We start from the raw sequence: 17,397 nt of genomic DNA, 5'->3' as shown, positions 1-17,397 counted from the left end.
ATTGGCTTAGACAAGATACAAAACATTCTACAAGTCTCTTTCCAGATAGCACACAGTTCTATGAATATTCTTCTAGAGTGCAAATATTCTTAATTTCAGAATATTCCGATTGAATATTGTATAAATATGTATAGATTATTACAATTAGAAATCGTATATCCATATCAAAGAAGACTGTTTTTAGAATATTCGTCGAGAATGTCTTTGGAATATTCGTTCAGAATAATTTTTTAATATTCATCGAGTTTATGTATTGCACATTGTTCATTGTGTAATAGACTAATGTGTAATACACGTAATATCGTAAATGGTATATGTTGATTTTGAATTGGCTTAAAGAAGATACGAAACATTCTACAAGTCTCTTTCCAGATAGCACACAGTTCTATGAATATTCTTCTAGAGTGCAAATATTCTTAATTTCAGAATATTCCAATCGAATATTCTATAAATATGTATAGATCATTACAATTAGAAATTGTATATTCATATCAAAGAAGAACGTTTTTAGAATATTCATCGAGAATGTCTTTGGAATATTCGTTCAGAATAATTTTTTAATATTCATCGAGTTTATGTATTGCACATTGTTTATTGTGTAATACACGTAATATCGTAAATAGTATATGTTGATTTTGAATTGGCTTAAACAAGATACAAAACATTCTACAAGTCTCTTTCCAGATAGCACACAGTTCTATAAATATTCTTCTAGAGTGCAATTATTCTCAACTTCAGAATATTCCAATCGAATATTCTATAAATGTATATAGATTATTACAATTAGAAATTCGTATATTCATAACAAAGAACATTTTTTTTAAATATTCATCGAGAATGTCTGGAATATTCGTTCAGAATAATTTTTTAATATTCACCGAGCTCAAGTATGTATTGCACATTGTTTATTGTGTAATACACTGATCTTTCGCAAAAGGCAGTGAAACCAGTGTATATTCGATAGATTATTCACATTCGAACAAAATTTATAGTAGTGCCAGTCGAATGTTCCACGAGCACAAGATAAATATATAAGAATGATCTATGAATATTCCAAATATTCTTGAAGAATATTCTTCAGCGACCACATTCTCAGTTGCTAAAAATTCTTGTATAACTTTTTGTCAGGTTGTTACTGTTGGAGCGCAATGGGAGTCTATTAATATTTGCCGCTGCGAAACAATGCATTCAACTCGCCGTCATTTGTAGCAAGAGTTGATACGAGACAAAATCGAGAAAGAGCCTCCATCTTGATGGATTGTAATCGCCGCCGTGCGATCTCGCTACACCCACGTTTCTTCTCCGATGGAATTTCTGCAAGTTACGTGACTTTCACAAAATGTAGTGGAAAATAAAATGGTGGAAATCTCACGCTCGAGAGGCGCACGAAATAAGACAGGATAAATAAATATAAACCAAAGTACCAAGGTATATGCTCGCGCGCGCGGTACCTTACTTGGAACCAGATGCACGAAAAAGGAACAAGACGGACGTGTCTATCGACGAGAGAATGAAAACTGTCCAAGCAAGCGAAGCTTGCGCGAAGACAGACGCGGACCGTGACCGTGGGTGCACAGGGGCCTCTACGTTACTTGCCCGTAAACGACGTAAATAATAAAAATGCAGGGGAACAAATCCCCTACGACCCACGACCTACACGTTAGAATAACGTTAAAAGGATCTCTCGCCGGAATGTCCAATTTCTCTCGCAAACTCGAATAACTTGTGCGCAAAGCGCAAAGGGAACGGGGGCGAAGCGGTGACACGGGATACGGGGACGAGAGTACGAGAGAGCGGTTGCAGACGTGAAGCGTAAACAGTCGAGGTGCGATTTGACGTGCACTCCGGCGTGCGGGACGCCGGGTCGTCGGGACGCGAGAGCCTTCCGCTTTAAGAATCCGCCCCGTGCGGAGGAAGATGGCTGGAATCTGTAAATCTGTCATTGCGCTCGTATTCGTGCGCGGGATATGAACTTCTTGATCGTCGCATCCGCGCCGCTTCGCGACGCGACGCAAGGCGCAACGCGTTTACTGGGATCTCGAATCTAGGCGGTTTGCTTCGCCGAAGGAGGAGGGGGATCCAGTTTTCTTTAGAGCTCTCTCTCTCTCGAAAGTAACACATGTTGGCGCGTCCAAAGCGGTACCGATTACGATACCAGATCGCGCGAGAGATACCGATAAAAGATTAGAGCGCGACTCTTCCTCAATTTCTCTGCTTCTCGGAAGGTTGCACTTTTCGTGAATCGAGCCTCGAGGAGCATTGCGATAACATATACAAAAGCGCCTCTTCGAATAAAGTACCCTTTCTTCTTTTTTTTTCTCCGAGAAGAGAAACGCTTCTTTCGCGATAGGGCTTTTTAAGGGCTTCTGTTCGCTCTATATACATACGTAGATGTATATATAGCTCCACTACGTTACTCGAGAGCTTCTTCGAAAATTCAGAAAGCGTTTCGCCGCGCTGACGGCGTGGAAACTATAAAAGCTCTGCCACCGTGCGCGCACGAATCGTACGATCCGTGGTTTGGTACGCGGCGATGACGGATTCATGGTCCGTCCACATATCCTCCTGGATGTGTGGATACGTGGATATGTGGATACACGCCCTCTCTTTCCTCTCCATCTACCGAACGATTCATTTGTCGGTCTTTGATCCACGACCAACGAGCCACCGCCGGAAAATTAGAGAGATTTATTGAGCTCCTTCGCTTCGCGCGTCCCTCGTTATATCCGTTATACTCGCTGTTTCATATTCGATATCGATAAATGATATTGAGGGATAAAGGATTGATTGTTTTAAGGATTTTTAAGGAATCGAACTGTCCGATTTAGAATAGGCATCGTTCGCGCTAATGAAATATTTCTTTCTCTTCAGTCAGGTGACGCAACGACGGGCGTGTCAACGTGGCGGCGAAGAAGAGACAAGTAATTTATTTAGAAATTAAAGTCGTGAGCGTTGATTCGGCGGCTGAGACTGGGCTGGCTGGAAAGACTCGGACGAGACGAGAGCCGGGAGGGTGAGTGATTCCAGACGCTTCCCTGAAAGTCACTGGTTACGCCCCCGCGATAAAGAGGGTTTGTAAGGGCTAATAAATGTAAAAGGAATCCGCGTACACACACGTCTTTCCAAAATATGACTATTGTCTGCATGTATACATGTATTTGCCGACGCTTACGCTACGCAGCGTGTTTTGTAATTGGATAAAATTGTACTCGCGGCTCTCCAGCAGCTGACATGGCGATTAATTTCTCTGTAAGGTGCAATTAACAGACTGACGAGTGTGTCTTTCTTTTCTGCTCTTTTTCAGCAACGTCGGCGGTAAAAATTTCGCGTGACGTTAATCTGGGGGAGGAGGAGGAGGAGGAGGAGCAGGTCGTCGTCTTTGAGATTCGCAAGCTCAGAATCTCAGAAGGGGTGTCGCTCATGGTGGCACGTAGGGTCGGTTGACCTCTCGAGGATTAACTCCGGTTAGCCGCAACACCTACGGCGAAGATGAAAGAATACGGAATATGAAGAAGAAGGGAGGCGTCTTTTTACTGCCGGCGCCGTCACGCGCCGTCGATAAGCGCGGCTTCTCTGTGGTGAGACCAGTGGAGTCTCGCACCGCCTTATATCACTCTTAGGGTTAAGGTGTCAAAAGTACACGACGAGACCCCCCTCGTCGTGGCACACGCTGTGCTTTTTTTCTCCTAGGCCCGTGCTAAAGTCATTTCACACAATCGGTTAAAAGCTCTCCGTGGCCAAGCTTTATCATGCAGGTATGCAGTCGGAATAGCGGGATCACACGAGCACAAGCGAGGGCCTGCCTCTTCTATCACCTTTTTCTCCTTTAAAGCCAAAGGCTTTAGGAGCGAGGACACTTTTGAAAATGCAGACGAGTGCAAAACGTTTAGCTGGACCGGGGGAGCGTAGCCGCCGACGATCATTAAGCATACGCTTGTAATATGTTTACACAGCGTTGTTCCTCGCGCAGCCATCAATCACGGCGAACGTCGAGTCGGGTCTCGTCCGTCGCCCGGTCGCCGCCGTTCCACGGAGACTTGAGACGCTCGTTTCCGACGGTCGCCATGTCAAACCGCATAATTGTCGATATCGCTCCTAGCTTTAACTACCAATTTGACTAGGCAATCGCTTGGTGTGCGAGACTGGCGTGGTATAAAAAAAGTTCTAGTGTTAACGAATCGAAGAAAACGGAGAGGCGTCCGCTCTCCGAGGTAAATTGCTAACTAATTGGACTAATTCTTAGGAGAGAAAGAGTGGTGGGAGAAGTTCGGTCGAGAGGGGAGAAATAAATTATGCGTTTGCGTTACTCGACTGTTTATTCCTCGTTTGGCTCGTTTGGCCGTAAAACGTCCCTCTCCATTGGTATCGCACGCTGAACGAGGACTCTTAAAAAGTCGAAGGCACAATGGTACGATACCCGCGGGTGGCATAATTTATTAAGGCACTTAGTAACCACGTTACTCTCACCAAGTGTCACGGCGCGTTTACTTTCCCGTCTTGGCTCGAGAACGTTTTAGGCTCGTTCGGCATTTGAGACACCCAGTATAAATAGACGCACTTTGCTCCTACAAAAGGCACTCACTTCCCTCGCCCTCTTCCGCAACTTCGCCAGCGTCGATCGGCCGAATCGTTTCTTACGTGCAAATCCGAAAAAATCTTATTACGCGGATAGAAATTGGACGTTTCGGTTGCTTTTGTTGATAAATTTTAGTATACCACGTGGTGCGTCAGCATTTTGTAAAAGTATGTCGGTATACTTTTAATGACACGCGCGTATCGCCTAGCTAATTATTACTTTCGTTCATATATATACATATAAAAAATAGACTATATTGTATGTAATATAATACGTGAATCACGAGCGATAGAGAATTGGCACAATCTTTGGTACAGTAACGCGAGACTACGCATATGATTTATCGATTACTACGTCTTATTCTCATTGTCAGATAAATAAGCTTAGGTCGAGAAGTTGCGTTACGCATAAATATAGATGAGTAAAAATGTCGATCCTCCAATCGACTGATAGTTTCACGCGAGCCCATCTCTTTCTCGACCGTCGACAGAGAGAAAGTCGAGAGGCCGCGCACGATCGAACGCGTCTCACAAAGGCAACAATGAAGTTCGTAAAGCCCGTATCGGACTACGGATTGAGATTAGATCGAAATTGGACCAATTACGAGTCTTCTTCCTCTTAAATTAGGCTTGAAGCCTGTTTTTCAATTAGAGTAAAAGCTTACTAAACTTGAGATTGGTAAACTTTACCGCGACTGGTCAAATTTCAGTCTAATCCCAATCTCGGTCCGTAGTCTGATACGGGCTTTGCGATAACGAACATCGAGATGTTCGATTCTCGCGAGAGAAGATACCGCGCGACCGATGAAAGTACCAAGGCAGAATGTCCGAGCTGCACTCCCACTTCCGAGATGTATGAGATATCGTCGGCCGATGACGATCCGCACGATGAGAAATGAGAAGTGAGCAAACGGGGTCGGTTATCGCGGCCCGTAGAGGGACGCGCTCGAATGTGGATGTTGCGGGTGGGTCGCATAATGGACCGGCGACTGGCCGTGATGGCTCGGATAATGATGCGTCCAGTGGCTCGCTGCACCCGTCGCGCCGTAAAACTGATGGTGCTCCTGAGACGCGGCGCCTGCGACGGGTACACCCGGGATCTGTATCGGTGCCGGCATCGCGTTGTACCCGGACGACAGACTCGCGGCCGCCGTGGCCCCCGGGGTGGCCCCCGTATTCCCCGTGGCCGGCCTCTTGGCTGGATTCGCCATCCCGCCGACGGCCGCCACGCCGTCGCACTCGTCCGACTCGCAGTCCCGGAAGCCCTTGGCGAACGGGTTGCTGGCGATCTTGAGCTGCGTTATCCGATGATTCTGGTACGCGGTCACCGCGGTGAACCTGGTCTCCGGGAAGGAAAACGTCTTGAAGTTCTCCGTGCGGGGATCCGGCGCCGAGCCCGGCGGCGAGGGGGCGACCACCACGTGGCAGCGTGGCTGATAACGGTGCATCGAGTTGAGAATAATCTGCAACGCGAAAGCATCAAGGGTAACGAGGGAAAGCACTTTCTTTCTCCTTACGAATTCATCTCCCTCTTGGGCTGCGTTCAGAAACGTCACCCGAGTGCCACAGTGTATCATCCCATACAGCACGCATGTCTAAAAGACATCTTTAAGACGTCTTTTAGATATGTATGTCTAAGACGTGCTGTATGGGATTTTATCCCTGTTTAACATACGGCGAGCAACAAAGATAAAGTGATACACTGGGGTGCTTGGATGACGTTTCTGAACGCAGCCTTGGCTGGAAGGTTCATCTCCCTCTGCCAGGTATCAAACGAGACCTGTGAGAAAATTAAAACTTCTTCTTTCTTTTTTTAGTTTCTCAAAAGTACAAAAGCCTCAAGTCTGGTGGTGCGTAACGACACAAATATTGTGACAAACGTGGGACGACAAACGCTTTCACGCAGCGCGATCGATGATGTGTACAATTTGGTACAAGTTGCCTTCGTACGAGCAACTAACCGAGAGGAAAAAAAGAAGATATATACAAGGGAAAAAGAAGAGGAGGACTAGGGACACGTGAAGCTCGTATTCGATGGAAGGAAGGAGCGCCACAGGGGGGCGGTCGCAATGTTTGACAGCCACGAGAGACTCGGTGACTAATTAGCGTAAAAACTAACCCCCGGCCCGCAATCCGACACCCTCGTCCTTCTCCTCGCGCACTCACGCGCATATGCTTCGTGAGTGGCGTGTGTGGTGGTAGATCCAACACGCGGAATATCCAACACGTATGCAATGTGCATTACACGGGAGGGAAAAGCGTGTGTGGCCCCCGAAAATTGGGACGCCGTGGTAGGTTCTCGCGGGCCAGCTATTCATTCACAATTTTCTCTAACGTTACCTAATGCAATTGCAAATCGGATCTAGGCCACGCTCCGCAGGAAGTGCGGATGTTCGTTGCGTTAATTCATCCGGAAGTACCTTACAATTTAGTTAACTGACTAGCTTTTACTTTCCCTCGGTCAATCTCACAAAATTGTAAGAGATTTTACTATTTCTCGCAAGTCTCTCGGGAAGATGCGCGCCTCGACTTGTCGAGGATGAAATCTAGAATAAAATTGAATGCGCGATAGTCGCGTCGGGGCGAGCATTTCTGACATTCTGACCCGCCCACAGCGAGTTTTTACGATTTTTTTACGCGGCCTGGTGCCCGGATTTTTCGGTGCGCAATTAAAGGAACAAACTGCTCTGTGTATGGAGAAAAAGAACGACCTCTCGCCACGGGTCAGAGGTCCTCTCCCGCGAAAGAAGAGCGATACATTCTTGGGAGAAACGCGAGCGGAGACTCGGAACTTTCCTCCCTCTCTCATGTCCCGTCGCACGTCCCAAGGATGTTTCAAGTGTCAAAAAATAAATCACGCCTCGAGAATACACGTCGGCCTTTACGATTGCATAAATTTGAAACACGATAAAGATTACGTTTGAATATGTCTACGTGGCAGAGTGTAAAGAATATCGCTAACACAGCACGAGTAAATCTTCCTACCGTCATAATTTCTACAGGCCTATACGCTTTCGACCGAAAGAAAAACATCCGCTCGAGAATTAAGCCAACTTGTACCGTTGCTGTACTCTACGTGGAAATGTCGCGAACGTGAGCGTTAATGCTGTCCGATTTCCGTGTTTTGGAAAGACTTGACCATCCGACTTCCCTTTTGAATTGCATTCAACACGCACGCTCGCGCCGTGGCGTCGGCGCGTTTCGTTCGTCGCGACGCGAAGAGTTTGTTTCGCGATCGTGTTTGCGCCCAGCTTGATGGATTTGGCACCAACGTGGTCGCGAGAAATTATTTTGGGCTCCGTAGACTTTGCCGCAGGTACATGGCGCCGCGCTATCACCGCTACGCGATCGAACAGATCGAAGCGCACTCGACCTTTCGACCTCTCGCGAGCGGCCCAGGGTCTAGATTCTGGATCGGTCGACTCGTGACAGACTTACCGCGGCTCATAGCGAATTCGGTTGCTTGCGCTGGTGCACGCTAAGGCTTGCTTACAGTCAATTCTTATATTTAAGGATCGTCTGAAATATTTTCTCAGCCAGTGAAATGATCTATGTAGCATCCGTACGGATCGTTTTTTGGCTAAATACTCTTTGAACATGTACTTGAGACAAAGTTAAATATAAAAGTTGACTATAAACAGGCCTCAGTGTGCGCTCGGTGCGCACTAGTGCAAGCAATCGAATTCGCTATTACTCCATATTCTATATTCTCCGACCTGTTTTTATCCTTTGTACAGACTACAGATCAAGAAAATCCTTGGAAAGACATGGAGAAGGCTCGATCAAACGATTGTCAATGTCGGCAAAAAGCAGCGTTGATTAGAGAAAGAACGATGAGTTTGACATTTTTATCGGTACGAAAATATTGCATTCTATAATTTCAATTTATATCTGAAATAACTCATTAGAACGGGAATATCATTGATTGCAACGCTTGTTTCAACCTTCGTAGGTATTCGTTATTACGCCTCGTAAGCGCTGCACTCCTGCGAAAGGTTTCGCAATCGACTCCGAATCACGATCGACGTCACACGATGTCAGAATAAGCAGATATGCTGACCGGTGCTAATTCTTTCTCGCTATAATGCTCGTTACAAAGTACGCTCTCTTTCCCAGAGCCCGTAGATCGCGCCCAGTTTACGTTACATTTGTTTACGTTACTTTACACACACGACACTCGTCTATCCGCGGCGAAAGGAAGCTGCGCGAGAATAATACGTCGCAGACAGAATATCTCGAGCTATACGAATAGTTGGTCTCTCGCACAGTTATTACAATCCATCTCCCAATTCTCTCGAGTTTGTAGGCGACGTAAAACTTGGAGCTTGCGAAATATCGTGGAAGAGAGTTAATCTCGTTGCTTCTTGTCTAACTCTATAAGAAAACGAAATACGTACACAAATTAATATGGAAAGCTAGACGAGGGTCTAGTGTCTTTAAAGAGTGCAGGTTTTTTTTATTGATTTCTTTTAGCAGAACTGCCCTAGCGGAAAAATTTCTATAAACAACTACAAAAATTGACTTGAAATAGAAATTTGTAGGAATTTTTATATCTTCGTTAGAGCATTAATTTTTTTTGTACAAATCTCTACGAAATAGTACGACAAATTACAGTGTTTTCCAATCCAGAAATTATTGCAAGTAGTATTTCATGAAAATGTATAATTTTGTTAGCACAAAACTTTACTAGTTTAAAAAATTTGAGAACCAACAAAATCTCGAAGAATTGAAACATCTGCTTACTTGTAGAATGTTACAAGAATTAACAAAAGTGTTCCAATTTTAGCAAGTTCAAACTGTGCTAGTTTTAAACATCTGAGAAACAACAAAATCTTAAAGAATTAAAACGTCTGCTTACTTGTAGAATGTTACAAAAATTAACAAAAGTGTTTCAATTCTAGCATTTTTATGTTGATTTTTCTAACACTTTTTAAATTTACGTAGCATTTCTTAGATTCTGGTAATTATATTTTATAGTTTTGTGGGTGGAGTTTCATTAGAACGCAACACATTTGAAATCGTCTTTAGCAGCCGTCGTAATTATTCGATCGTATCGCTAATTATTTTAAGACAGACGAATTGACACGCGGTGAGTGTTCCTCGGTGAGATACGCGACGTTAATTTACGTCAGGCCGGCGTCTTCTAAAATCTAAACGGTGGACAATCCTCATGGAAATATCACGCCACGTCGCGTCGCGTCGCGTCGTTTCTCTCCGTAATGTCGCGTAAGCGACAGGCTCGTATCTCAGGTCAATTAAGACGAACTCGTCCGTAAACGACAAACACGTGGAAACCTTCGCATCTTTCAACCTATTTTATTATGTAAAAAGTCGAGCGAGGAGGACAACGTCAGTGGCGAAAATTGATCCGTTGTTTTGTTCAAGCTGACGTAAATTTCCCCAGGAGGATTTGATTCGTTTGAAACACTTAACTTTTCGTCGACAAAGGCGGTATCAGTTTGACTGCAAGATTTCAAATACGTCCCGATGGAAAATAAGAGGTAACGAATTGAGTCGCAAGGAATATACAGATGCTGCACAGGATCATCGAGACACGTGTGCCGAAGGTCGGTATAAAACGCTTTCGCGAATAACTGGGCAAAAAGTCGACGAAACGTCAACTCACGTGTCCGTTGTCGTCAAGCTGGTTGTTGGTCAGTTTCAGCTTGTCGAAGGAAATCGGCTGCTTCATCCAGTGGGCACCGCTCGCAGGGCTGTCAGGATGCACGTGTATCCTGGGAGGTGACACGGGATCGGCGCGACCCGCCACGACCCAGGCGCTGCTGTGGAAAGCGTATCGGTACCTCTTGTCGTCGCACGGGACGAAGTCCATCACCATCAGGTACTCCGTGCTGGGGTCCAGGCCGAAGAGTCGACACTGCCGATCACCAAAACCATTCCGCGTGTCATCGGCGCCATCGCCCCGGCGTATTTGTCACGATGTGGTATCCTCACCTGAAACGTGGGGAACATTCGTCGTCCGGCCTTCGTGACGATCATCTCGGTGCCCAGCTGGTGGAACTCCTCCCAGAGCGGCTTCGCTTCCAGAGCGACGCCGGCGCCGAGCAGCGCCGGGTGAAGCGGCCGCTTCGCCGCCGACTCCTCGGCGCGCTCGGAGGACCCGCCGTCCTCGCTCGGATGATGGTCACCGTGATGGCTGCTGTTGTTGTTGCTGTCGTTGCGCGACTCCACCGTGGCGGACGGGGAGATCGGAGTCGCCGCGTGAATCGGCAAAACGGCCTTTATCGGATGACTGGGGCTGCGGGGTCTCTTCACTCTTCCGGCGCTTTGCAAACAAGCTGGAAAGATCGTCACACTTGGCGATATCGACAGTTGCTGAGAAATCAGCTGGCAAGTCTTAAAAATCGCTAATCTTACGAACGTTGTATGAAAATGTTGTAATTTTAGGCGAAGAAATCAAAGTGTATCGGACCGAGACGTAAAGGGGGAGCCGAAGCGTATTCACCTTCCATTTGTTGCATCGGCGACGGCACAGCGGGCAAGTGTTGCTGGTGCTGGTGCTGATGCTGGTGCTGCTGTTGCTGCTGCTGGTGATGGTGATGATGGTGATGATGATAATGATGCGCTGACCATTGCTGGTAGCAGCAATCGATGGCGATTTCGCGTCGTTGCTCGTGTTGCGATTGCATCGTCAAGTCGACGATATCAATGTCAGTTATTTATCGTCTCGATTACCGCGACAAAGGATATGTGTTATCCACGTTACTCCGCAATCCATATCGCAAAATTTACCTCAGCTCGATCGCACGGTGTCCCTTGGATCGAGAAAACGCGCACTTTACAACGCAAGTCATCGTCGGAGGAATCGCGAGTGGGTCGCGATGACGGTTCGCATTTCCGGTATCTCGCTTCGGAGAGCGCGGGCTTTCGTCGGGAAAATTTGCCCTTTCGCCCCCTCGGTTTCCCACCCCCTCCCCCCCCCCGAGCCCGCGACTAACGTAACGAAGCGAAACGAGCGGATCTCTCTCGCGGCTCCCCATTGAAAGAAGATTCGCGGGTGATTTCAGCGGGCGTCGCGACACCGACGCCGAGACCGGCGTGCCGATGATCCCGCGATACCGAGTACCCGACGAATCCCGGCATCGTCGGCAGACGGCGGCCGCTCGCACGCGCGGCCGTCAACAGGACTTGTCCTCACCTCCGTGTCCCAACGTTGACAAGGACGCTCAAAGCCGCGCGCTTCTCGAATCCGAGATGAATCGGAAAGAACTTGCCCGAGACGACTACCCCGCCGACTACCTTATCATCGCGACATCATTCTCTCTCTCCGAATTCTCCGCGAGTGGAGAACGCGAAGCGTCCCTCTCTCTCCCTCTTGGCTCTCTTGGCTCTCTTGGCTCGGGCACCAGCCGTCCCGAGGGAGAAGGACGGAACGAGAGCGACGTAGGGAGGGACGCGGAAGGGAGGAGGGCTTCTCCGAGGACCCTCCTACACGGGCACCCACGCTGGCCACGCTGGCCACGCTGCCGACGTTGAACGGCAATGGGATGCTGCACGAATCTTCTGCCCTCTTCTACGATGCCACGGAAGGCGGAGTCAGAGAGTCTTGGCGAGCCAGAAATGTCAGGGGTAGGTGCAATGGACTCAGGAATGGGCCTGTACGCCGTGCCGCCCGAGAATAAATATTTCAATTTTATATGCACACGTACGCGTACGTGTATGCGCCTCGCGGGACGGACGGTCCGTTCCAGGGTACAATCGGGGGGAGGAGGCCCGAGACATCGGGGGAGAGAAGATTCCAGCAATTCCTTTCTTTTCACAGAGTTATTTAATAATAATCATTCTTATACACTACGTACAGAGGTGTTATAGTGCCGAATGGAATATAATTATGCTTAATATATATTTTCATTTAGATCCACACCACGCTTACTCCTGGACGTTGACAAAATTCTGCGCTCTATCAATGTATTAATGTCTAGTAATATCAATATGTACATTAGTTGGAAACGTAAGGTTTTTTTCAGTTGGTGTAAAATCTCTCTTGCTCCCCCCTCGCTCACGCAGCTCCGTCGTGAAACCTTTTGTAGACTGACAATCTTTTAGTTTTAGATCGATCATACGCACGAGAGAGAAAAGGATACTCTTCATTCATTTTCGCAATGCCGAGAGGATTCCGATCTCGACCTCGACCTCGATCTCAATCTTGGCACTTTGAACGCCACGACAAATCGGAACTTAAAATATCGTAATGTACATATAAATGAAGCGAGCGGAGGAGAATTAAAATTAATCGTACGTATTTCTGCGTAGAGTGGAGTTGCTCAGCTACGTAATTCTGGAGACCGTTCAAAATGTGTTTTCAATGTCCACGACAAAGTCTTTCGCTGGCGACGACGAACGTTAACTCCGGAAGAAGAACCGTACGATTTCTAGTGGGGAAGACTACAGAACGGCGTTTCGTCGGGTCCCCGAATGCATTTAATCCTCCGATTTAAAGGTAAAGATCGACGTGAGCTTCTCAATTCTCTCCCTTCTCGTGTAAAGGTGCCTATTAAAACTATCGCATCTCGCGTCTCACGCGCAGTTTGCGCAATCCTCGCGGAATCCGACCTGACTAATCCGCTGTTACAATTAGATCACTCGCGTCGCAAAGCGCTCCGACTTGTCCCGCGTGCGACACCGCTGGCGTCTCGTTTCGCAACTCGCGACATTTTTTACTCGACGCCTCGGTAAGAAACAAAATTTCGCCCGCGCAGGAAACGCGGTACTTTTGACATACCCGGCCTCGCTGCGGCGCGTGCTGATTCTCCACCTCGCTCGGCATACGACGATAAATACAATATTTACACACAATTGTTAATATAATATAACACTTACGCGAGAATGATTATTGACAAGTAGAATGAGTCTATACAATCGTTAATAGTTTAAAAAAGTTAAAACAGTCGAAAATCCTTGGCCGGCTCGTTATGATTTTATTTTTGGCTTGACTTACGATCTGCACCCATGATACAATCACACCTCGCGTGAAATGAAGAGTTACAATCGATGTATACTTTCATACATGCTTCGAATATCGATGGAAAGTTGAAGACAACTCGCACATGTATCGCACGTGTAATTAGATTCGCTTAATTACGGCCCCTATACTCTTTCCCTCCCGCTACCTCGCTCCAGAGTACAATCCATTTTGTTAAGTACTATGCAACTAGATTAGACACTTTACTTGCTGATCAATGGTCTGAACGACGTTTATCGTACTTGAATCGAACCCCCTGGAATTACAAACGGTAACGAAAGTACTTCGCACGGAGCCCAACAAGACGAGACAACGATTGGTGTTATCGGTTTAGCCCTTGTACATTCACGTCTCTCCCCGAATGTGACGCACAGGCGAAGTTACATCTGCCCCGGAGCCGCGCTCCAAGCTGTACAGCTATAGACGTATCCTCGACAAGACGCGGCAGATGTAAAGAATAAGTCACGAGCGTATGCGCATTATATAGATAAGGTAGTACCTGTGTTATGCGTTCGATGTGCGACATGAGATGTTGATGGTGGACAAGATCGAGAGTGACACATGCAAACGTTACTCGCGCCTCCAAAAGAGAGGGCGGATCCTGGACAGAGTAAAACTCGCGACTCGCTTATTCGAGATCGCGCCGTGTCGGGATGGTGGATGTGATCGACTGAAGAAATATGATGGGTGTTTTTATGTGAATTTTATTTATAAAAAAGAAATTAATGTACAAGTGTGAAGAAAAGAAGTTGAACATGATCGGTCTCAAGATCCCGTAAGAAGATCCTCGCGTCGTAGGTAGTTTCTCATAGCTATCGAATTATTAGCTTCTCTATTATCAAGGATGAATCTGTGTACTGGCTAACGGAATCGCCGAGGGTGGGACGAACAAATTAAACGTGGTAGGGGGGAGCGTAGCGTTATGGGGGTATGGACGTATGGAGGAGGTGGAGGAAGATGATGCTAACAATAGTAATGATTCGTCCTAGTAATGATAACAGGACCGTCTCGATCTCGATCGGGAGATGAAACATCCCCCCCCGACCGAAAGCAAAGGGGCTTCCTCCTTTTCGTATTACTTGGAAAAGGCGAATCGCCTATTATCAGTGATATCAACGACATCAATCATTATACGATGCGCGTTCGCGTGCTCATTTACACCACATGATTATTATCTTCCCACGTTTATATACGGACATTTATGTAGCATCGTTGAAATGAATCCAGAGAAGCCTTGCCACCATAATAACCGCGATACAAATACTCTCGTTCACCGCAGGACAATATATAACGTGTATATTAGCAATTCGTTAACGCTTCGACACTTGCTCTTGAAACGAATCTTGTCTCTCTCTCTCTCTTTTCTTTGTATTTCACAATTCACACACATATAAATGTATATTTATAAAAGTAGGTATGACGTAATAGATGTCGTTTACAAATTTGTGCAACTTACACAAGTATCAAGCTATAAATATCTATTATACTTTAGGGAATTAAGTTTAAATGATCGCTAGTTTATTTGTGTATCGATATCTTTGTTAACAGCATACTTACATAATGAAGCGAGAGCACTATGTGCGTGCATGTGGGAGAATGAGTGTGCGTGTACATGCGTGTGTGTGTGTGTGTGTGTGTGGTGTTTTCGCGCGACACTATTATCGTGTCAATTTTTCTCACAGAGTAAAGTGGTGAAAAAAAGGTCACGTTTTTCTCGAGTAATCAGACATTTGCGACACCGACGAGTGTAAATGCAAATGATGAACAAGCTACAAGACGCAGATGTCACGCTCGACAAATGGAAAAAGACGAATTATAGTGAAAGTGCCTGTCCTCTAAGTTTTACTTTTCTCAATTGTTAAGAATGTCGTTGAATCGACGTAAAGTTCTCTCTAATCTTATGATCGATCGATTTTTATGGCTTTATCACTACTATTTTGTTTTATACGGTAACACATTTAGCTACGACATACGCACTATCACTTTACTACTTTTGATAAACTCTGTGAAAAGCAACGCCCCTCCGGATTTTCCGATAAATGTATTCCCGATTCTTTGTAATTATTTCCACAGGCTTCGTAGTCAATCAGAAATAATAATATAATTATAATAATAATTATTATAACTCGTATCTCTCTCTCTCTTTCTTACAAGGTCTTCCTAAGTCTCGATGGTGGGTCGACGGGCGGTAGCGGTTGTAGATCCTAAGCGTCGCATTCGAAAAGATAAATCTAAGGAGTTCACTTCTTCTTATTTTTGTTGTTCGCGCCCCGCGGTGGCGTGACAGGCCGTCCAGCATTCAGACCACCGTAAGTGAATTTCCTCTTGTCGGCCGGTTTCAAAATTTGGAAACTGCACATGAGAGTCTCGTCCACCGACATCATGGCACCTGCGTTGTCGAACTCGCCACAGTAGTTCGGAGCCGAGAACAGCGTCACCAACTGCCGTTTGGCAAAGAACTCGTAACCATCCTCCACCACCTGAAGAAGAAGAATGAGTTTTCGTCAACGAATAACCGAGGTGTCGCGAAACCGATGAAAAGATTCTCACCTGGTGCGCGCGGCATATCAGGTCGAAATCATGTTTGTGTAAAAACTTGGCAACGACTTCCGCGCCGAAAGTGAACGACACACCGCGATCGTTCTCGCCCCAGCCCATGGTGTCTTTATCGGGATCGGACCACAATAAATCGCAGAGCAATCCCTGATCAGGTACGTCCGTCGGTCGCATGATACGTCTGATCTGTTCCATACTTTGCAGATCCGGGCTCAAGCCTCCGTGGCAGCAAAATATCTTTTCGTCCACTATCGCGGCGACGGGTAGGCAATTGAAGCAATCGGTAAACGTTTTCCATAGTTTAATGTTGTAACGACGTTTACCTGAAATTAAACGCTTCATTTAACCACTGTAAAAGAAGAAGAGTAAACAGAGACATTAGCCACCCGTCGTATCTCAGATAGGATACTTACATTCATCGTAGAACCCATATATCCTATTAATGGACGCGCACTCGTGATTTCCTCTCAACAGGAAGAAATTTTCTGGATACTTGATCTTATAGGCGAGAAGGAGACAGATGGTCTCCAACGATTGTTTCCCTCTATCGACGTAGTCTCCTAGGAATAGGTAGTTGCTTTCGGGGGGAAAGCCACCGTACTCGAATAATCGCAACAAGTCATAGTATTGTCCATGAATATCACCTTGCGGAGAAAATCAACATGAGAAATGAGGCCCGCGTTACAAATTCTATAAGCTTTTCTTGGAATCCCGGGCACATTTAGTTTTGCTTACCACATATTTTCAATGGCGCTTCGAGTTCTAAGAGGATGGGCTGCGATAGAAAAATTTCACGCGACTTGAGACACAGTCCTCTAATCTCCACTTCCGTCAGCTGAACATTCTTGCCTGGTCTTGCCCCTCGTACTAAAAGAAGCATGTTTTCGCAACGGTAATAAATAATCGACGATTGTAAACATTATTAAAATGCCTTGCTAAAAAAAGGACGCTGGACTTTTAAGGGCCTGCATCCACGACGCTCCGGAACTTGGTCCAAGTTCTAGTTTCGAGAAACGTGTGGCCAATCAACTTGCATTGCTACTCCATAAAAGCTGCACGTTGATTGGCCACACGTTCCCTGGAACTAGAACTTGGACCAAGTTCTAGGCATTGTGGACACAGGCCTTCAAGCCTTGTGTCCACGATTCAAGAACTGTGTCCAGGTTCTAGTTCCAAGAAATGTGCAACCAATCAACCTATATCCTCTATGGAAAAGCTGCGAGTTGATTGGCTACGCATTTCTGTCCAAGTTCTAGTTCCAAGTTGGACACAGGCCTTTAAAA

At 46.2% G+C, this 17,397-nt stretch overlaps 2 protein-coding genes across 2 annotated transcripts in view; both read right to left on the bottom strand.

Moving 5' to 3' along the window:
- Positions 1 to 4,297: 4,297 nt before the first annotated feature.
- On the bottom strand, positions 4,298 to 11,225 carry LOC105565860 (T-box transcription factor TBX10-like). The gene is made up of 4 exons (XM_012019401.1): positions 11,042 to 11,225; positions 10,531 to 10,874; positions 10,202 to 10,453; positions 4,298 to 6,038 (listed from the first exon to the last, which is right to left on the bottom strand). The coding sequence occupies exons 1-4, from the start codon at positions 11,223 to 11,225 to the stop codon at positions 5,496 to 5,498; spliced, it is 1,323 nt and encodes a 440-aa protein (XP_011874791.1). The 3' UTR covers positions 4,298 to 5,495.
- Positions 11,226 to 12,345: 1,120 nt separating this feature from the next.
- LOC105565859 (serine/threonine-protein phosphatase alpha-2 isoform) overlaps positions 12,346 to 17,397 on the bottom strand; it is a 6,313-nt gene continuing 1,261 nt past the window's right edge. The window contains exons 2-5 of the mRNA XM_012019400.1: positions 16,850 to 16,981; positions 16,528 to 16,758; positions 16,109 to 16,437; positions 12,346 to 16,038 (exon numbers count right to left, since the gene is read on the bottom strand). Of these exons, the coding sequence (XP_011874790.1) occupies positions 15,799 to 16,038; positions 16,109 to 16,437; positions 16,528 to 16,758; positions 16,850 to 16,981 (932 nt within the window). The 3' untranslated portion in view covers positions 12,346 to 15,798. The remainder of the gene's footprint in view (positions 16,039 to 16,108; positions 16,438 to 16,527; positions 16,759 to 16,849; positions 16,982 to 17,397) is intronic.

This window comes from Vollenhovia emeryi, unplaced genomic scaffold, assembly GCF_000949405.1.
Source record: "Vollenhovia emeryi isolate VEMERY1.0 unplaced genomic scaffold, V.emery_V1.0 DF939148.1, whole genome shotgun sequence".
Taxonomy (NCBI): domain Eukaryota; kingdom Metazoa; phylum Arthropoda; class Insecta; order Hymenoptera; family Formicidae; genus Vollenhovia; species Vollenhovia emeryi.
The sequence above is the reverse complement of the archived record's forward strand: the minus strand, read 5'-3'. Positions and strand labels throughout refer to the sequence as shown.

What these genes read in the sequence shown, in the direction of transcription:
- LOC105565860 (XM_012019401.1), bottom strand. Translation starts at nt 11,225, where the DNA reads ATGCAATCGCAACACGAGCAACGACGCGAAATCGCCATCGATTGCTGC. An exon ending in GCCGATGCAACAAATGGAAG is followed by an intron (nt 10,875 to 11,041) that starts GTGAATACGCTT and finishes CGATCTTTCCAG; the next exon opens with CTTGTTTGCAAAGCGCCGGA. An exon ending in AGCTTGACGACAACGGACAC is followed by an intron (nt 6,039 to 10,201) that starts GTGAGTTGACGT and finishes TTCGCGTTGCAG; the next exon opens with ATTATTCTCAACTCGATGCA.